The sequence below is a fragment of the Sapajus apella genome, unplaced genomic scaffold, assembly GCF_009761245.1.
Source record: "Sapajus apella isolate SASKATOON/1434 unplaced genomic scaffold, GSC_monkey_1.0 scaffold10, whole genome shotgun sequence".
NCBI classification, from domain to species: Eukaryota; Metazoa; Chordata; class Mammalia; order Primates; family Cebidae; genus Sapajus; species Sapajus apella.
This window is the reverse complement of record NW_022436950.1, coordinates 33508851-33530907: the sequence shown is the minus strand read 5'-3', so window position 1 is coordinate 33530907 and position 22057 is coordinate 33508851. Positions and strand designations below refer to the sequence as shown.

Genomic DNA, 22057 nt, shown 5'->3' with positions numbered 1-22057 from the left:
TGGCACTGTCACCCTTCCTTCTTCCCCTCCCCATCCCTCAACCAGCACACACGCCACTTTAAGCTTGGGCATTTATTTGAAGGGGAGGAAAATTTAGAAATGCCTTTGCTACCCAAATCCGCACGTTTTCAGCTCTTTCTTTGCCATAAGTGGTCTTCAGGGCAGCTGCAAATCCTATCAAAGGGATGGGTGGGGGGTCCCACTTGGGGAGATTTTTTGGGCCTCCCCATTCCCTCTTGCCTTAATTCTAACTTCCCGGCTTGAAGTGGAATTAAATTACCTCTCACAGACCTGGATGCTGCGTTAATTGTGTATGTTTGTGTGATCCGCTGTGTGTGTGTGTGTGTGTGTGTGTGTGTGTGTGTGTGCACGCGTGCGCGCCGTGAGAATGCCCACAGTATATTATGTATTCAGACACGGACTCCTGTAGGCCCCAGCGCGCGAGCGCGCACACACTGGCACTCACACCGGCGCGCATACACATGCAACTTCAGGTTCAGTGTGCTGTGCGGAGCGGGAGGGGTCGTGAAGACTCAGGGGCCATCTCCTATCCCAGATGTTCGCACATCTGTCCCCGAGCGCTGCATGGAGTGTGTGTACGTGTGTGCGCGACACCCGCTTGGACCCACTCCCGCTCTGCCACCTGCCTCCCGCGCTCTCTGCAGAACCCCCTCCCATCCCAACCCCCGACCGTGCTGCGTCACTTCCAGAGAAGCCCAGAGGCCCGGAGTTCGGGGCAACCTCGGACCCGGGGTGGTATCTCAGGGTGGGATTCGAAGCTGGGACTTCCCGGGAACCTCCAGCTCCCCAAAATGCGATCGCAAGCCGTGGGCTGCTCAGGCTTTCAGGCGGAGCAACGGACTTGCACCCGGGGAGCAGGCAGCGTGTGACCAGGGCGAGGCCGAACTAGACCTCTGACTCACCCGATGTGCGCCAGCCGGGAAGGGGCCCGGTTCTGCCGCCGCCGCCGCCGCCGCAGGCGACGAGAACCAATTCTGGGAAGGCGTAAGAGGGGACAGAAGGTGCACGCGGGGGAGCAATTGAGAAAATAACACGGCAGTCGCGGCGCGCGGCACCTTGGTCTGGTGCGTGGCTGGGAGGCCGCATGGGCTGCCCCTCTCCTCACTGCGCCGCCTAGCCAGACCGCAGCGCAGTCGCTAGTCTGTCTCCATCTCTGCCCCGGGCTCCCCCGCCAGTCCCCAGCGCTCCGCTCTGCGCCGCAGGTTTGCCGCGACTCCTAGAGAACCGGCTTTGAGTAGCGGGAGGCCGAGGCCGGCGGGCTTGGGAATCCAAGCTCTGGCCCAACTGGGTGATAGGAAGCTGGGGTGGGATTTCGGAGAGGAGGGCGGAGAGAGGCGGGAAGCAGCCAGCTAGAGCCGCAGGAATGCGCGCAACTTGCACAGCCTCTAGATCGCGGCGCGCCCAGAGCCCGCCCGTGCACAGGAACAGGTGAAGAGCACGCGGCGCGCAGCCATCCACGTGGTGGGGACGTGGTAGCCCCTCAGCTCTCCTTCTAGGCCTCCCTCCTCCTCCCCGCCCCCAAGCGCCGTCTCTAACGCCGCATCGATTTGTTTGGGCTACGCAGCAGAAACAGAGCCCAGCGATCCATAAACATTCTATTAAGCAAAAATATTCCCAGCGAAAGCAAAACCGAGGCTGAAGCCTCCACGAAGTTGGCCGTCTCCAACCACTTCATGCTTGTCCCCTCCTCCCTCTAAGGACACCCCCAGGGAAAAGCCTGCGGCATTTCCTCAACGCTACCCAGTGCGGGAAAGTTAGGTCTCCGCTGCAGTTCTGGTCTGCGGAGAAGCCTCTGCCTGCAGTCGCCGGCGAGTTCCCGCCTCCCCTCCCCAGCCGCCTCGCTCTTTGCTTTCCCACGTGAGAAAAAGAAATATTCACGGCCAATGCTTCATTTTCACTGATTGATTTCTTTTTAATATCAACACAAGTTAATGGAGGCGAGGCGTGCTGTGATTAAACGGCTGCCCCCGCCCTTCGCCTAGGGCTGACTGCGCAGCGGATCTTTCCCACCCGGTCGCAGGCGTCTGGCGGCTGGGTGGGGGTTGGGGGGGCACCAGTAGCGCTAGTGTTTGGAGGTTGGGGAGGGATTTGGAATGGACTTGTCGCCCTCTGGGAATCATCTGGTTTAGGGAAGGTCGGGAATCCGCTTTCCAGACCAAGTTTAGGGGATCTCGCCTATACGCGTTGCGGCTTCTGCGGCTCTGGTTGAATTTCTTCTGAGAGGGTAGGGGACCCACGCTCTGGTTTATCGGCGTGTGCTCACTGCTCTGCTCCCCTCCCTCCGCCTCCTTTCCTTTCGGTTTCAGACAGAGAGGAGAGCCCCCTGGCGCTAGCCATTCCCCGTCAGCGCCCGCTACGAACCTCCCCTTTGCTAGAGTTAATCATGATCTGCAGGGGACGGGGGTTTGCTCAGGAAATTATTCAAGTCCTGACGATGAGTTTCTTCAAATGGTGGCAACTCCAAGTCCTAAGGTCCCCACCTCCAGGACACATGGCTTGGGGCCAAAAGAACCCAGACCCCATAACCATCTACCCTCCCCCTCCTTGTCAGGAGAGCTTTGATCTATACTCGAGTTTTAATGCCATTGCCATGGACACGGGCAGATTCGGTCAATTCACCCTTCGGTCTGAACTGGATGATCAGATAAGAGGTGTAAATTGGTTGTGGGAGACAGGTCTGAGTTCAAACAAATCCTGAAAGAGAAGCAATGATGATCGCTGGATGGGCGCTGGATAAGGATTTGAAGTGTTTCTTTTACCCTGTCTCCCCAAAATGTGGGATGGCCACTGGCGAGCATAATAATTTGCAAGTAAACTGTAAACTCCTAGATTTTACACAGACTGCCTGCTCTAGGCTCTAGGGATTGGTCACTAAATGGGTGCCCAGTAAACTTTTCCCATATGAACAGCTCCTGGAGATAGGGAAGCTGTGGCCAGTTGCCAACGGAGCACACAGTGCAAGACAGTGGCAAGAGGTACACTCCCCACAGGGCTCCAGGCAGGCCCATGCTTGTCCAAGCTGTGCCTGGTAGAAATGTGAATGCACAGGCAGCACATCAGGTTTGGAGTTTCACAGGTTTGGAGTTTCATGTTATCCGATAGAATCCTTAGACATTAACCCCGGAGCACTCAACTGGCAAAATAAAAGATTGAAAGGCTGAAGTGACTGGAACCCAGGCTACCCAGACAGGACTCCCGCTGTCTCTCAAATGGCTCTGATCCCCTGCTGTTGAATGTATCGAGTCCACGTTCTGCAGCAGAAAGGCCAGTTCCTATCTTCCAGGCATAGAAAAAGCTAGGAGTCCTAACGCCATAGGCAATGAGGCACGAATAGAAATAACAGTAAGGGAGGGGTCTGGGGTCAGTGGGGAGAGACACCAGGGACCAGATGATTCTGGGGACCCTGTTGTTTTTCATTTCACTCAACTCTTTCTTAAAGCAATCAAGAAAATGAACTGACTTAGGGTGACCTGAGTGTAAGACAGTTCTGAGTTGACAGAATTCAAGAGCCAAGTAAAGAGGTTTCCAAATATATTCTCAAAGGTCTAGTTTGGAAAGACTTTAGGAACTTGAGCTGAGATTTTCCTGTTTTAAAAGATAGAGCAAAAGCAGCATACCTTTTTAATTTCTTGAACTGATAAGAAAGTATTTGAAAAGTGATACCTGGGCAATGGCTTATAGTATTATTAACATATTTGAGGTATTTTATGATCTGACCATCATTTGCCACTGGATAATCTTTGAGGCACCCTCCTTGAGTGGCAGATAAGTATACTGATCACCAGAAGTTAGTGTTCGTACTGTTGCCTTCCAGGTAGGGACTTGGCTATTTGCTAGGTTTTGTTTTTGTTTTTTAATTAACACACTTCTGGAAGATGCTGCAGAAGTGTGTCCTGGAGATCCTACAGTATTTTTCAAAGCTTTATCTGCCTTGATGGGTATGGCCAAAGGCTTCATGGTTTCATTACCTAACAGGATTCAGTGGAGTTGGATTCCAGGACACAGTGGCCTTGTATCATAGCTGGCCCTCCAGGAGAAGGCATCTTCTAAAGGTTTAGGAAGCTGTCAAGTTTAGATAAGGCTGAGCTCCAATCCTCTGGGACCTTGGTTGTATTAATAAGGAGAAATTAATTTTTAACCACTGGGAATGTTGCCAAATTATATGACCTTTGGCAGACCAGCTGTGCTATAAAAATAAATCCCCCGTTTCTGAAAATGCTACTCCTATCCAGTAGAACAATAACAGTGTGGCATTTAGGATAGAGAAGAGCAGAACTGAGAAGAAACGAGAGAAATAGGAGTTGAAAAAAAAAAAAAAAAAAAAAAAAAACTTCCATGTTGTGATACATGGTTTCAGACCTGAATATCCGATCCATCACTCCCTCACTTCCTCATTTCCCCCTTCCCCGGCCCCGTGCCTGGGGTTTCCAGAACACAGGAAAGAGGGCCAGGATGACAAGGAGCTGAGCGCCTGTGTGTACAGCGAGTGGAGAAGGTGTTAAGTGCTTCCAGCCCACTCACACCCCAGCCTCAAACACATCTCTCGTTGTTCACACACAGTACTGGCACAGGCAGAGAAAAGGGGGTTTTCAAACAGGCAACATGTTCGTCTCTCCCTAAATGCTACAAAGCAGGTTTGCAACCGGGAAGTTTTGGGGAGATCATCCCTGGCCTTCCCAGCTTCTGACACTGGGAGTTCGACTGCCTGGGTTTAGAATTCAGCTCAGCCTCTCGCCGGCTCTGTGACCCAAGTACCCTGTGTGATCAGATACTTAGTCTCTGTGCCTCAGTTTGCTTGTCTGGAACTGTGTTTGGTCACAATACCTACTTCATAGGGCTGTTATGCTATGTCAGAGTATATAGAATTCTATTTGGCACATATGAAGCCTATTCCGAAGTCACTGAATCTTTAAAACTGTTTCAGTGGGGTTAGTGGAATCTCGTGATCATGGAAAGCACACTGTAACCATGTGGTAAGTTTATTTTTATGAGATTTTAAAAATAAGTAAATAATTCTTATTCTCAGTTCTTCTACCGCCAAATCTCTGTGTTTTGTAAGCACCATATTATCTCTCACCATGCTCTTCTTCAGAGGAGAATATTCTCTGCTGGGTTCTTATCTTAGATTTACGTCTCCTTTGCATTGTTTCCTCCTTCTTTCTCTATTTTCAGTATTCTTACCTCCTATTTTCTTTTTAATCTCTCTCTCGTTTCCTTTCCTTTTCCTCCCCTTCCATCCTTCATCACTGAGTGTGTGCTCAGCAGGGAATGCTGCGTTGAAGGCACCCTCCCCAATGTGTAATAACTTCTACTCCGGCATTAAGGGCCTTCAGCAGCTGAACTCAAAAAAGTCATCAGAAAGACAAAATAGCTTTTACCCAGCAAGACTCGTAATAATCCTATTTCCCTCTGGGTCTTTGTAAAGGACTCATGATAAGTTAATTTTACTAGTATTAAAATGGCAAGTACAGTGGCTCATGCCTATAAACCCAGCACTTTGGGAGGCCAAGGGGGGCAGATCACCTGAGATCAGTAGTTCAAGACCACCCTGGCCAACATGGCAAGACCCCATCTCTAATAAAAATAAAAAATAAAAATAAAAATTTGCTGAGTATGGTGACAGCCTGTAATCCCAGCTACTCAGGAGGCTGAGGTAGGAGAATTGTTTGAACTCGGGAGGCGGAGGTTGTAGTGAGCCAAGATCATGCCACTGTACTCCAGCCTGGGTGAGACTCTGTTTCAAAAAATAAAGTAAAATAATAAAACAAAATGTGAGTGTGCTTTGAACTTTATTGTCTGCATTAGGGTGTTCTAGGAGACAGCTCACACTAACTCTACCTTGACTTATTTATGACTAGGTATTATTATCCCAGACAAGTTATTCAAACTTTCAATTGACCACTAAAAAATATTTGCACTTAGTAACAGCTGAGGGTGGAGAAGGAAGGGCACTAGCTGCAGCAGCAGAATATTTTCTGATAGAACTCTCAGAGTCTGTCCTATTTAGTGATAATTTTGATGTGCCTTTAGTCACTTCTTAATTGATTAATTCACCAAATCCTGATGAGTCTGACTTTTGGGAAAGGCTCTGGTTTGATCCTGTAAGGCTTGCCAAAGATGGATCAGCAAGGAGTCATGACTTCAAGTTGCTGGTGGCTCAGTAGAATGGATGAGGCCTTAGGGAACTCTCACACATCTCAGAAGATGCTAAAGAGCTTCAGCCTCTCAGATGCAGAGAAGAGAAAGATTACTCCTGGTATGGGAGAGGAAGAAAAGCAGAGGTGGCCTGGAGTGAGAGAATAGGCGGGATTTAGAACAGGGAAGGGCATACAAGAAGAAGGGGAAGGTGTGAGTAGAGCAGTGGATGCTGGGTTTATTTGGGGAACATTCAGAAGCTGCAGTTTAGAATGCATGGTGGGAAATAATTGCAAACAAGGTTAGAAATGATAGCTTGGGCTCAATTCAAGGGCCAAATTGCTAGGCAAAGAGGTTTGGGTTTCACTTGCTAACCAATGGGGAGCCATTGATGTTTCAACATAAGCTTCAGCTAATCAAAATAAATGAAGGAAATATTATATTACCTTTTTTTCTCCTTTGTTTTTTGGAGAGACCTTAGAATTATTCTTCTGTTTCCTTCCCCAAATGTCTGCTAAAATGGTCAGGAATTGTAATCCCAGATCTCTCATCAATGGCATCAAAATTGCATTTGCAATGAGGGCTGGAAAAGAGTGGACATAAATATAAACTAATGACATTATATTGGCTGCCCTATTGGAATTGCATTTGTTTATGATATAAGATGACAAATAACAAGGTTACCACAGGTGGCATGATTCGAGGTCAGGAGAGGTAATTGCGTCAAAGTTACATTTTATGGATTAAATGAGGCTTCATTTTTAGAATCCAGATTGAGGGGAGAGATGTTCAGAAGGCCCTGTTTCCAGACCCAATTTCCAGTTTCTCCTAAGTTAATTCATTGGAGGTGTTTTAAGAGAGGGAATGTGCTTTGTTCCTTATTTGTTTACAAACTCATATGCTGGCTTCCTCCCCTGCTCTCTGCTTCCCTCCTAGATGGCCCTTTTATTCAGATTTTGAACTTTATCACTGCAAAAGTTCAGAAGGATTTCCATTTGCTGTGCCTTCAGGAGTGCATCATTCACTGCCACCAGTCTCCATAAATTGAGTAGATTGCATCCCTTCCCGGTTGCCTTAGGAAGTGGTCAAACAGCCACATTCCTAGGCTGATGGATTGGCTCATTTCTTCCCAGCCTAAGCCAAGATACAGATTTTATGAGACTGTCTTGTGACAGGCTGAAGTCGCTTTGAATAAAACAAAATCCAGCCTCAGCTCACAGAAATAACTCTTAAAAAGCAGCTTATCCTAGGTTGGTAAGCAAAATTTGGCTAAAACCCTGAGCCAAGGCCTTAGATGATCTGGGTGAGGGATTTGAAGAAACTCCTTTTGGTTTTCCTTCTCATGCACCACAGTTGTTGACATGCTCACACACAGAACTGTGTATCCATAATATTTATAAATACGCAGCCACAGGCTCAGTTACAAAAAGAAACTCATGTTAGTAGACCTAATGTGATTAAAGGAGACATTTGAACTCTCCGTAATGCAAGACAGACATGTTCATCTGAAGAATCCTGCAGTTTTGTTTCAGGCTTACCAAGAAGACAGAACAGAGGTAGCACCTTGAATAAATGTCTTATTGTTTAGGAGAGTAGAGAATCTTTTGAATTTTTGGCTCAATCTATGGGTTATAGGATTTTTTCCCCACCTCATTATATGGGCTTTGGATTTTAGCACTGGAACTGACCTTTAAAATCATTCTTCTCATTCTCTAGATGAGAAAGCAAACGCTCAGAGTTGTCTACTAACTTACCCAAGGTCACACAGCTTGCCAGTGGTGAGACCAGACTTGATTACTAGGCTTTTACATCCTGCTCCAGTGCTATTTCCAATGAACTGCCCTGGTGGAGTAAGTTAAGTGACAAGGTGACAACTTCCTTTCTTTTAAAATAGTAGAAAGAGTTTCTTCTTTGCCTTGCTGCCAATAATTAAATGAAAACAATGCTGTGGAAATAGGGACAAGATGAGATTATGCTGTGGATGAAGAATAAATTGTAAAGTAAATGTAGTGTATTATTTTCAGGGGAAATGAGACTGATTGCTTTTCTCCACTAAGTGTCCTCAGGTATACATAGGAAATAGATGTCTCCTAATCCTCTGCTCTTTCTCTTTCCCATGGCATTTTAAAGTAACAGAGAATGGAGATGCCCCATTTAGAGGGTTTCAAACCATGTTCCAGCAGGCCTTGCAGAGAAGCCCCTCCGAGCTGCGGGCAGAGTCTGGGAGGCCTAGACTCTACACTGCCTCTGGCCACTTCCCTCCCAGCATCCAAGAAGAGCTCGCTTTTATTTTCTTTGTACATTAGAGGTCTAGGTAGAGTTTTCTTCAAGAAAAAAAAAAAGTACTTCAAAAAAAATAAATAAATCTGAAAGCTACACACCTAATTCAGTCCATTCATTGAATTACAGTTTGCGAAGCTGAGCCTCAGAAAGGTCAAAGTGAGTGAGTTAAGGGCTGGGTGCCATCTCCCATCTTTCTGCCTATGTCCATCCCTCCCTCTCCTGGCAACCCAGTCCCATTACCCCAGACTCACCTTTTACAACTGGACCCTGTATCCTACATCCAGCCAGTGGCCAAATTTCCCTGGTTTTGCCAAGGGCTCTCTCCTTCAGTTCAACTAAAGTGAGGGATCTGATTAGTCTTTTACCAAGCTGTGGTGAAGTTAGCCATAGTAATCCGACTAATTAGAAGGTTCTCACTACAGTCAGGCTTCAGTATTCAGCAAACATTATCTTCCCGTCCAGGTTATACAGTGTCTTTTAAAACGATACCAACTAAATTTTTCTAGAAGGCAGACCAGATTTTACAAGATCTTCTTTTCCCATTCTTAATACTTCTTAAAAATTAAACATTCGCAAGGCAAGTGATTGGGTTTTGTAGGAAGGTGGGTTCCTAAGTGAAGGTGTACAATATCCCTTTGCCTTTCCAGGGCTACGTTACCCAGGCGGTATCACAACAATACTTAAGAGAAAAAGAACAAGACAGAAAGAGTTTAAGACAATCTGATCTTTTACATTTCAAATAGAAACACCCAAGCAGTCATTAGAGGAGGAAAATCAGAACTTGGTAACCTCAGAACTTAGTGTTCCCTTTATTTCCAATTACATCTGGATCTGTCACCTTATTCCCGTCAGCCTTGGGCCTTTCTCAGACCTGGCCTGGCTCATCCGGCAGGCGTAGGAGAAAACTGCTCTGATCGGTCCAAACCTAGGTTTTGCTATCTCTCTTTGGGTGATGAATTTGCCCCAGGTGAAAGGTATTCACGAAATAGTTGCAGAATGAAGTCCTTTGTCAACTCACCAAACAGGCTCAGTAGCTCAAACTTCCACAGGGTCAATTTACCCTCTGTATGTGGAGATTGGCCTTAAGGGTTTTGCCCTTGAGTTCAACTCTCCTTTGGCTTAGCTTGACTCCTTCGAAACAGGACAGAAACCATGTATAAAGTTCATTTCTGAACACAGTAAAGGCCTACAAAGTAATGGATGGTATAGCTCTTCAGAAGAAATTCTAGCTAATTTCTACTGGGACATGTTTGTATTTAAGAAATGTGTGTCCTCAACCCTAGAAATGAAAGATCAGTTATCAAGAGGAGATGAATTATGATTAAGTGTGTTTTCTTTAAAATTTTTACCGATATGTTTCAAGAATTCTATTCTCTCCAAGAAAAATAAAAACAGAAATTCTAGTGTTTATCTTTGTGGATATATGTTTGTGCAAATGATGTGTGATATTTTATGAGAAGGTGTGAACGTGTGTACAGGACTAAAGTGTGAATTAATGATATGTATATGTTCTTGAAGTATGTTCAATATCTATGTTTGTGTGTTTCTGAGTGTGAATGCAAGCCAAGCAAGAATGTGGGTTTATACATTTGTGAAAATTGAAAAAGTTAACCAACACAACTGGGGCACATGTTTCAATGAGTTCTCCGATACTTCAATAAGTGTCTTGATTTTCTTCAGATAAAGAAAGGATAGTAAAAAGGAAATGGATTACTCCTTTTTCTTTTGGTTTAACAGCAGACAGTGCAGACTATCAGCTATGGGATATATATAGTTTAAATTTTTTTTTGTAGTGGAGAATGATCACTTTTACTTTAGATGAAAAATGAAACCTTTGTGAAGAAGTTTCCCATCTTTACTGCTGATCTGTGTGCCTGGTCTAATTACTAAAAGCCTAAACCTGGAAAGTGGGGAAATTGAGGGAGAAAAGTTCCTCTTTCAAGAGTGGTTGGAGAGAAGTAGAGGAAGGGATGGGGAAAGGAGGGAGAGAGTGTGGGTGGGGACAGTGGGGAGTGTGTGGAAACCATAACAGTTACTAAACAGGAGCTCAGCTCAGGTTTCCTCTGATGAATTCCAAGGGAAAAAAGTGTGGTTTGGGGTGAGTTGGTGGCAGGGCTGCAGTTTTCTGCAAAATAGCTGGCAGAGAGCTGGAGCCAGTAGAAAATTCCCTCTTCTGCTAGTTGAGTAAGAGCAGCTGGTGATCTGTCCTCACACCTCTGCCTTCTCAGAGGGCCACTCCGCCTCATTTTATATGCATAAGCCTGGACCAACGGGCTAGAATTTGGCTGGCTAGATGACAGTGTGTGCCCAGCATGGGTGAGTGGTGCGGGCACCTGGAAAGCCTGTGGGTACTGGCTGCAGAGGAAATGGGCCTCATTGCTGGTCTCTTGTGGTCTGGGTGGGAGGGATGGGCCCATTGTCCTCATGGGTTGGGGTGGGTATAGGGTCATTAGGTAAGAAGATGATGTGCTGTCTACTAGCCTGAGGAAATGGCTGCTGTTGTTTTCCACCCAGTAGGAAATGGACTTGAATCCATTCAATTCTGGGCAGCTCAACATGGCATAGTTTGAGCTCCCGGAGGCTTGATCCCGGAAAGGCTACTTGTGTGGATTTGTGTCCCAACCACCCATGTGAAGCGTGCCCATCTTTTATGCATTGAAAGCCTGTCAGGCCAGTAATCTAAAGCAGAGGTCTGGGAGATAGTAATGCCAGCAGACACGGGGAATAGTAAAGTGCACCTGTAGAGTTAAAAAATGCATGACCCGTTCCCTCAAAGAGTGAACACAGAAGAAAGACCCATCCTGGAGGGTGGCTGCTGAGTCGTAATACATAATTCACGGGCCCATGCTGCTCCATGCAGATGGCGATATTAAATCGTGATTGATGCTAAGAGACACACACATCTCAGGAAGGGCTCCGAGAGCCTTCTGAATATTTCCATGTCTCTTGTGCCTTCCCAGCTTCTGTTCTACTGCGGTATTTAAGCAAAACTCCCTATTTCCCAAGAATCCCTGCTGGGGATTGCAGAACTTTACTCCCAAATAGATGAGATTCCTCAAATGTCATCAGCCACCTTTGCAGCCTTTGAAGGTGGCTCCCTTCCCTCCTGCGCCACATGAAGCTGTTTGCCTCCAGCCAGGCACTGCTGGTACAGGGAGCCACCTCTTCCTGCAAATGACCAGTGTGGCCGGACAAAGCAGCAGCACACTCTGGTGGTGGTGACCAGGCAGGAGAGACAGTGGGCAGCGCACAAGAAACAGACATTCATTCAACACAAAGCACCTTTGTCGAAATTCCAAGACTGGAGCCAGTAGATTCTTTAATACAGGTTTTTCCGTTCGGTGTATAATGAAATAATAAATCAGATTTGCGGTATATGTGGAATTAAATGTTTGGGGGTTTTGCTTTTTTTTTTTTTTTTCTTAAAAAAAAAGCTGCAATCACCCTCCAGGCCCTGTGCTGGCCCAAAGCTGAAAGTGCTTCCTCTGCTCCACATGTAATTGTTGCCAGGCTCGCTTGTGGGTCGGCACCACAAAACCACCATTGTCAGTTCCCGGAGCCCTGACTGCCGGCTGCTGGGCTGGGCTGGGAGACACCGAATCAAATGAAGGATTTATGAGATAAAGATAGAGATGCGAGGTTGAACGAGGAGAGGAAGATGGGCCAAGGACGGGAGGCAGGAAAGGCAGGGAGGCATGTTGAGTTTGCAGTCCTCTTGTTTTTTTAATCGCAGACCATGTAATTGAGAATATTTATGGCCATGTTCTGGAATACTTTCATCTGTGTGTGTGTGTAGTCGGGTGGGTAGGGGGAGGGATGAGCTGGAATAATCTCTTCCACCGAATGAGTAAGTAGGTTAGTCTTCTGGACTGCCATAAAAGGTCTGTAAAATAGTTTTAATCAGACACTGGTACAGAAGAGAAGGAGGGAGTGGGGGGGAAGAAAGCCGCAGCATATGTGAAGTTCTCTGGGTTGTTGGATTCTCTTTCAGACCCACCGTGCGGAGGCCGTTTGAATTCCAAAGTTGCTGGCTACATCACCTCTCCTGGTTACCCCCAGGACTACCCCTCCCACCAGAACTGCGAGTGGATTGTTTACGCCCCCGACCCCAACCAGAAGATTGTCCTCAACTTCAACCCTCACTTTGAAATCGAGAAGCATGACTGCAAGTAAGCTCCGTTCTGTCCCCTGTGTATCCCGTCCATGAGACACACGTGCTCTACCCCCCACCCCGGCTCTTGTCACTTCTAGCACGCAGTGGCAGCACCCCTCACCCCAAGACCTGCTGCTAACCAGTGGTGGATCCTGGCCCCAGAGGAAAACCTCAAGGGGACATTCCCTTTCCAGGGAAATAAAGGTGTGGTTGATCCCGCAGCATGGTAGGAAAAGCCTTCTTGAGGGCAAAGTAGAGAATATTAACCTACCTCCAAAGGGTGGCAGTGAAGGAGAATTTCCATGCGGTGACAGGGGGTGGCCTACAAAACTCCACCGCTAGACTTTGGGGTTTACCTTCCACTTGGAGATCTACCCATTTCCAAGGCTGTTACATGTGTAAACCCTACCCGTTTCCATAGTAAGATAGCAGCCGTACCCCCAAGTGGAGACTTTCTCTGCATCCGGCCACGCAGGATCAGCCTGTTACTTTATACAGTGGTAACTGGTTTCCTTATAGAAAAAAAAAGGGGGTTAAAAAAATCAAAGTAGTTCTAAGACTCATATTGGTTCTTGATACCTATGCTACACAAGTTAGGGTCTCAAAGTCAGTGTTAGGGATTTATTTAACAAACTCTGTTCTCATTGCATTACAAATATTAATCCATTTACTTTGTACAGTGGGCTGGGAAGTTGGTGCTGTTATGATCTCCATTTTGCAAAAGAGAAAAGGGAAGCACAGAGAGGTTAGGTCAGTCACCCAACATGACTCAGCTGGTCTGACAGCATTAGTTCTGCCACCCTGGAAATGTGTGGCTTAGGAACTCCCAAGTGGACATTTAGACACTTGTGAGTACTTTAGAAATGCCATGTTAACACCGAGGTCCCTAAAAGTTAAGGTTGGGAAGCAGCAGCAGCATTATCATGTCTGGAATACAGATGTGCTTTGCACTGTCTACTGAGCTCCCTCTTAAAGTCTTTCCTCATTGGAATTAAAGTGAGAGTTTTTGTGCAGAAAAGAATATGCCAACAGTCATATTCGGCCCTAAATGTGCTGTTACTCTGATAAGCATTCAGTGCTCCCATGTGACTAATAAATTATCTAAGCATTCCTTGCTATTAAGGCATTGCGAATACTGAAACATTAATAAAGGGGCAAGCTGGCGGGACAGGTACCAAGGAGCAGGCAAAGCTCCCACAGGCCAGGTCTGGGCCAGATTTCCTCATGGAGGAAACAAGGGCCCTCTCTAACTAGTGCTAGACTGTGAGGCTCAGTGAATTGAAGTCATTATTATCCTCCTAGGACTACTTTGCACCTACGTAATGGTTTTCTCCTAACAAGAGGTAGTCTTTGTTGAAAATCAAAGGGTTTCCCGGATAGATGCCTCATGTGACGAAGAGTCATAAGATGGAGTTTCTAATCTCATATCCACTCTTGACTCAACGGATGACATAGGGAAACTCTTCAGTTCCTCTTTGTCTAAGTTATATGTGCACCCTGGATACATTTGCTTAGCATCCCAAGCCTTCTGATTCCCTGACAGTGAACTTGATCAAGAATTTCTGTTAGAAGAGCTTCTTTATAAGGGGTTTGGGGCCCTGATTCCTCTGGCTGGACTGCAGAAGTTTGGCACAGATGGAAGCATAATGTACAGAGAGCCTAGTTCTGAGCTCAGAGAAATTTGACTAAGCACCTCTCTAGACTGAGGGCCAAATTCTGTTATGCTTATGCCAGCAAATCTCCCAGGGAAATTGCCAAGAGGTCATCCTATGTATATTCATAGTGGCAGAGGGAGAAAGCATGGCTTTTGGAGGGAAAAACTTAGGAGCTAGTAAGCATGATTTAAAACATGTTGGGAAGGATGAAAAGCCTGAAACACATGCTCCTGGCCTGCTTTGGGCTGCGGGGTGTCCCTTCCATATACAGGACTCAGTCCCAGAGATGGGGAGAACTGAAGGTCGCCAGAGCCTCTGAGAAGGGAAAGAAGAAGGCATTTCCCTTGCTGGAGTTGGAGTGGGGGAAGCAGCGATTTACAGGGGTATCATCTGGCTTATCATCCTCGCTATATTACTTCCTGTTTTTCTCCTCATTCCATGACCTCATGTGTCTGGTTTGAACCTAAAAAGTGCGGGAGGTCAGAAAAAAATCTTTCTGGGATCTGTTTCCCCCAGTGCCAAACTGTCAGAGAGGCTCTGTTAGGATTAAGCCTCATCCACCTCACTTTGTCATTAATTCTCTGTTCCTCCCCACTTTTCTCCTCTACTCCCCGTTTCTCTTTCTCTCGTTAGTTTGTATTTAGAAAGACACATCTGGTTTTCTCAGCCTCTCGTTCTTCAAGGTATTTCTGGCCATTTGCATTTGCAATAAGTGGGCTTGCCCTCCCCACTGCCTTGTTTTACTTTCTTGTGAAAGGAACAATCAATCTAATTGAAGTCCTGGAAGTTCCATCTTGTTCCGGCTCTCCCACTCTCTTCCAAACTGCATTTTCATTCCAAGGGAGCTCCTGGGTTTGAAAAGCACTCACTATCCAAGGAAATTAGCCTGCTTTCTCCTTTTATTTTGGGTTCATGCTTCAAATTGGATTTGGCTCTGCAGACCTATAAGGTGGATACTTCCCAAATGAAAACTGCCTGGGCTGGCCTCCCAATCATAGAGCACAGCAGCAACGCCCCAGAAAAAGGGGAACTGAGCAAGAAAGTCAGGAGAAGAAGCAGCCAGCCTAGCTGTGGAGAAAGAGCAGTAGTCGGCACGCCCAACCTCGTGTTTGCCCGGGTTCTTCCTATGTGCTGGGGTAACCGCAAAGATTGCCCCAAGGCCTGGGAACAGGGCCATGATATGAACTTATTTATCCTGGGCCCTTGGCTCTCTGTATACCTTGAAATCTACATCCCAAAGGTTGAGACCGTTGCTGAGTCAACCCCAGACAGACCTTTTCCCCTAACCGTTGCTTATTATTAACTTTGTTCCATTGAAGCTTGCTGTGTGCTTGGAAAATTTCACTCACAAGCCACAGCTTTGCCTGACCCAGTGCAACCCAAGGCCACCATCTCTAGTGACCTTCCCTTGACTCCTCCCGCCAGGCACTTGTAGAAATGCAAATCCTGGGCACTCACAGGCTGTTTGGGAGCCTGTGTAGAAGCTGTGGGCAGAAACCAGAGGCCGCTGTGGCACTGCCGGACTCCTGTGGCCTAAGGACAAAAGGGCAAGACTCCAGGCCGTCTGGGCAAACAGAGAGAAGCCATTTTATTCCCCGAGGAGCAGAGGACGCTGGGATGTGGCTGCTCCGGCAGACAGAGGCCTTCCGCTTGAGTCATCAGCCAGCAGACTGAATGTTATGGTTTTACAAACCCATACACAAAGTTGAGTGGTTTTTTCCATTTCTAAAATTTAAAATGTATACATTTTTAAAAACACCCACCTCCATATGATACACAGCTAGTTGAGGAGTTCAGAAACAGGCCCAGCACCCACCCCATCCCAGAGGTTCAAATAAAACCAAAACTAAGAGGCTGGGCCCTTTTAAGAATTGGTAATTTCTACCTGTAATCCCAGCACTTTGGGAGGCCAAGACAGGCAGGTCACCTGAGGTCAGGAGTTCAAGACCAGCCTGGCCAACATGGTGACACCCCATCTCTACTAAAAATACAAAAAATTAGCTAGGCTTTGTAGTGCACACCTGTAATCCCAGCTACTCTGGAGGCTGAGGCAGGAGAATCGCTTGAACCTGGGAGGCAGAGGTTGCAGTGAGCCGAGGTTGCACCACTGCATTCGGGCCTGAGCGAAAGAGTGAGACTTTGTCTCAGAAAAAAAAAAAAAAGAATTAGCAATTTCTAGATGGGTATCTTGATGGGTCTCAGAAAATGCAAAAGCCACTATCAAGAAATGAAAGAACGTTTCTTAGGCTAAAAACCTCTTAAGGAAGTCTGCCTAAATGATTTTATGGCTATGTTCAGCACAGCAATATCTCATTTACCACATATCATTGAAGAATGACATTCTATTTAGGTGACATGTCCAGATACTGAAATATCCACCTTTAAAGTTCTTTAAAAAAGAACTTTAAAGAGTTCCAAAAGTTCTTCTTTGAAGGATTTCTGATCAAGAACATTCTAAATCATGTGCTGCACTTCCCTGTCTTTTTAAAACCTACATTGAGAGTAGTCAACTTTTTCTTGATGACTCAGGCTTCACTTTTGTGACAGCATCCAGGTAATGCCATATTTGGAACAGGCAGATTTAGATTTGAATTTTTATTGACCTTTTAAACTTCCCAGGCTTCAGGTTCCTCATCTGCAAAGCTGTCATAATCATAAATATTTTGCAAGATTGCTCTGCCTTTTTAGGTAGATGCCCAATAAACTAGCAACTGTGTTAGCATCATTGGACTTTGTCACAGGACAGTTTGGGGCTATTTTCTATCACTCCCCCTGCTTTCGCATCCTGTTACGAGTATGCCTGCCTCCTGGAGCCTTCCCCTTCTGACTTGGTTTTGCTTTTTTATTGGGTTACCAGTTTTGCTTGAGGAGCCCTTGCTGTCTGTTGGGAAGTTTGGGTTCTGGGATCTAAGCTTCGCCCAAGCCAGGTGCAATCCCAAGGCCAGCACTTCCAGCTGGCTTCAGCAGAGTTAGGATTCGGGAGAGATCCCAAAGTGACAAAGTGTAAGAGCAACAGAGGATGGAGTTCTCAGCAGCAGTGTGTAGTAGCTCATAATCTTTTCTTCTAAACGCCCCACACCCTCATATTCTGCATATTTAAGGTTTTGGATATTTGGCCTCTAAGTGTTCTAGATAAACAAGGTGCTCTTATGTTTATTTACAGCCAGAGGGGTCCTCTATCTCTTAGAAGATGTGTCTATTTCTCCCAAAGTAAGACATGACATCTTAGAAAGGTAGCAGTTTCCTAGTTGAAAACCTGATCATAGTAGACAGAGGGATCAGACCAGACCTCAGTCATTGCCCCTCCCCACTCAGCCAGCAGTGTTTCCCTGCGCTCAGTAAACACCCTTCATTCCCTGCAAATAACCAAACATAGTCTTACATCTGCGTGAGCCCCCTGAGTTCCCAGGGCTCCAGCCCTCCTTCCCCTCCCTCTACGGTGTCCATCTGCACGCTCCCGTCTTCCTCCCCTGAGTTTCCTTGCTTCCTGCAGTTCTCTCTTATCAGCCCCTACTCTGAACTCCCAGAGAACTTGGTGTTGCCTGAGTCAGTTGCTTTTTTGTTCATATGTGGTCATCTTGAGTTCTCAGCATGTAAATTTTGCAAGCGCATGAACAATGCACTTCATATCTAACTCCTGTGGCACCTGTCTAGGAGGGTGCTAGGCAGGTGTGTGCAGGTAATATAGTAATATTTTTACATTGAAGATGTCAAGCAATAAGTTAGCATGAGCTGAATCTGTATTGGAAGGCAGACAGATCTGTTTTCCCTATTTGTCCATCTGGGGATATGACATAATCTCAGGGGGTAGGACACAGGCCATGAATGTCACTAACCAGTTTGAGACATGAGTCTCTCACCAACAAAGAGGCAATAGACCATTCATTCATTCATCAGGAAATAATTATTAAACAACTACTATGTGCTAAGCACATATGTAGTATTGGGAATATAGTGATGAATAAATCATATTCTTTTCCCTAAAGTTGCTATTACTCTTTCCATTTCACAGATGAAGAAACTTGGGCTCAAAAAAGTTAAGCAAGTGGCCCAAGATTCCACTCTCATAAGTAGCAGAGAAGAGTTTTGAAGCCAGGTCCCCTGGTTTTCAAACTGTGCTTTACTCTTACACTCTCTACCTCCCCCACATCATGCATTTGGCCGGGGACATGATACGGACCTGTTATGTGGTTCCACAGCATCCAGGTCCAGCCTAGGCTGGAAAGATCAAGGAAGGCTCCCTGGAGGAGGTGATGCCTGTACGAATCCTGAAGAATTTGGCCAGGCAGAAGGGGAGAGTGTTTGGCTGGTGTCAGGCAGATAGCAGCATGCTCAAAGACGACATGCCTTCAGGAACCGAAATAAATAAACATGCCTGAACCCAATTTCTTAACCAGTGAGCATTATAAACGTAGAGTAAAAGGGGCTGTCCTTATGAATTGCTAACACAAACCCTTTTCCCAGTGAAGAGGTGCCTGAGCAATACTATTTAATTGTATTTCCTGGCCAGGCAACTCTACCATCTCCTTAAGAGACAGGGTGGTCAGGAAGCAGGAAAGATTGAGATTATGGGGACCCTCTGCTGCCCCACCTTCCCTGTCCATTGTAGGGTCTCTGCAGCCTCATACTCTATGTCTAAGGACCCTCCAGTAGAATGCCTGAAAGCAGGGTCTGGCCTGGGAAAGTCCAGGTAACACTTCAAATTAAGCTCCTCTTGTCAGTTTACTGCTACACAAGACTTTCTGAATCCAAGTCTCTTTCCTATGCATAGAGGGCGGGAGGCCAGCTTGCCCAGTGGGAGGTGTGGCTTCAGCTGGTGTCCCTTGGAGTCTGAAAAGCCAGCAAAGCATAGCGAGAATTCTCTGTGGTTCCAGAGGGTGCCTTGTGCTTGCTGAAGAGAGGCCATTGGTTTGATTACTCATGACATTATTACTGACATTATTATTTACTGCCTGCCCAACCACAGAAATATTCTGATTCCCCTAAGGAAGCAGTGAGCAGTAATACTTTTCTGTATTGCAACATTCCTCCTAATGACAGAAACAGCTCCGCTTCCAGGTACGCGGTGGAGGAATGGGAGCAGCTGGCCGCTCCCCTACACTTACCAACCTTGACCAGGGGGTCCACCCAGCAACTCCACCTCGCCCGTGGATCGGGAAAAAACAACTCACAGATTGTTCCCCTCCTCTTACCAAGGTTAAAGAGCAGCTGGAATTACTTTGGGCAGCTTGTTTTTAAAAACGAATGTTGCAATTGTAACTGTCTCGATGCAAGCTTCGCTGTGGATGCCCTTCTTAACAATGTGCTTTATCTTTTGACTGAGAAAATCACTTGAGATTTGATCATGCACAATGCCCCTTGTTCTGCCTCTCCACCCTGGCACCTTCTCTGAACCCAGAGATCCCAGAGGGCCAGCATCTCACCCCATGTAACTCCACGTAATTCTCCCGTCTAGTTACACCGGCTGAGAGTCTGTCTTAAGAAATTCAGTGGGAGCTCCAGATGTGGAGGGGATAAAGAAGAGATGGAAATATACCAAGTAAAGAAATTAGATTTTTCTAAAAAGGGATTTGTGTATTTTCCTGGAGTCATGAGTCCTATAGAAAAAAAAAATGTATATTCTTTTTGTTTTGTCCTTTTTAGTGGCAAAGGGATTTAAGCCTTTGGATTAAGAGAAACTAAAAAGATAATTTAATTCCGTCCTTATACTTCTGCCTAGATAAATCATTCTAGAAAAAAAAAAGATACCAGCTGCCCTTGTCTTTCCTACCAGAAAAGAGCTTCCGTAACCGTCCTTCATCACGGGACCTCGTGCCTCCCAACTCATCTCAGCTGACTGCAGAGTAGATGGTTGTATTTAATTTACATAATCAAATTTTTTTTCCTAGAAGGAGAATCCCTGAAAAATGTTAGCCAAGTCAAAATAAAATTTTCTAAAAAGGAGAAGAAAATGGAAAAGGAGAAAGAAAGAAATGTGAGGTAGGCCGAGGTTTGTGAGGGCAGCAGAAAATGAAAATCCACATGACTTTTTTATACCTTTTTTCGAGCTGTGTAGCCAAGCATCTTGGCAGTCTCTGATATTTTTCTACTCTGTCCCATTGGGGACTCAACTGTATGTTTGTGGAGGAACTCTCAGAGTTAGACAACAATAGCAGACATTTATTGAGCTCTTGCCAGACATCAGGTCTTACTCTAAGAGCTTTCCATGTTTAACCTCCACGACTGGTACTAGTACTACTATTACTTCCATTTAACAGATAGAAATACTGAGGCCCTGAGAGATCACACAGATAGTAACCGTTGGGCTGGGTGTGAAGCCGGGCAGGCCAAAGCTGCCTTCGTATACCTGTGTCAATCTACTCGGAGCTGTCTGCCGTCCTAGTGCCTAGGTATTTAGGGCCTCTCTGATTCTTTAGATATCCTTGACAAGTCTTTTCTTTTCCTTTTCTCTTTTTATTCCTTTTATTTGCCTCTTCCTGCCATGCGGTCACCTCCGGATACCAGCAGGGCAGTCAAGGAGAGAGATCTCTTTCTGTGATTTTAATCTAAGTCGGAGGCCTGACTCTCAGTTCCTCTCTCTCTCTGTGCCTTCCTGTCATCTGCCTCCTACTCCCCCAATCACCACGGCCCCGCTCACCATCCTCTTCAAATTCCCTGCCATCCTCACCACCACCTTCACTCTCCATCTGGAGTCCAAAGATGTGAGGGCCAGTAATAGAGTGTCAGCGGAAGTAATTGATTCCTCACACCGAGAGAATTCTCCTGCCTTTAGTGTCAATGGAGCTGAACCAGAGTCTTGGAGGGTGAGCGAGACATGTAAACAGTCCATGGCCGAGCTGTCAGGACGAAGTCAGACACACCAGAGAGTGAAGGAGGGGGGAAACGGTGGAACAAATAATTGTTTTATTGGAAAGGAAAGGAGTAAATAATATTTCAGCCCGGGAATTGGCAGTTTGAAAGAGATGGCTGAGAGCTAGGAGCAGGAGGATTCGTGATGCAGGTTTTAATGCGAGAGATTTTCTTTGTCTCAAGGTAGGAGGTTTCATCCCTACCGACCCCCCCTCTCCCATTCTCATCATTAGTATCATTAAAATAATTACCGTAACAATTACAGCTGATGAGACCTCAGGTTTATAGAGCACGTTTCATCTAAAAGTTCAAAGCGATTTATCTATGTGTCATCTTTTAAGAGTGGTAGGAGGGTAGGGAAGTATAATTTTGGGGGGTCATCTGCTGGAAAACTGACATCCAAGCACATACAGGATTTAGTCTAAACAGGGCAGGCTGCTGGGTTAGATGTTGGGGTACTGAATTATCTTCTGGGGGCCTTCCCTGTTGCACTCTTCCCTGCCTGGGCCCTTATCCATATGTGGCTCTTCAGGCTCATCCCTGGCACTGGTGCCTCCTCCCATGCTGCCAGGGCCCCCGCCAGTGGCTACAATATTGTAGCCAACCAGTCAGAAGCTCTGTGCGCAAAACAAACAGCCTGCTTGTGGCTGTGGGATGAATAAAGATCCTTCAAGGTCTGACTCACACTGCTCCCATCCTGCCCAGAGACTTCCTGTAATCTGGTTCCCTTGCTTGCAGAAGCTCATGTCCTTTCTAAACATCTTTCTTCATGATCTTATGAGGCTCTAGCCGGGAGCACCCAACATTCCCAAATGCTTCCTTCCTCCATCCCCAACAAACCCTGACCTGTTCTCTCAGAATGGAAAGGCCTTTTCTGGGATGGGGAGAGGAGGTGAGTGCTTTCACATGCCTCACGTGGGGCGGGCTGCCTTTGTAGCCTGATGCTTCAGAATACAGCTGT

General features: G+C 46.3%; 1 protein-coding gene across 3 annotated transcripts in view; it reads left to right on the top strand.

Moving 5' to 3' along the window:
• NRP2 (neuropilin 2) overlaps positions 1-22057 on the top strand; it is a 116424-nt gene that overhangs the window by 2145 nt on the left and 92222 nt on the right. For 2 of the 3 annotated variants that reach the window (XM_032278519.1, XM_032278520.1), the window contains exon 2: positions 12431-12608. In XM_032278519.1, coding sequence (XP_032134410.1) covers positions 12431-12608 — 178 coding nt within the window. Of the gene's footprint in view, positions 1-11888; positions 12321-12430; positions 12609-22057 lie in introns of those variants that run through there. The other variant, XM_032278521.1, reaches the window with a different exon arrangement.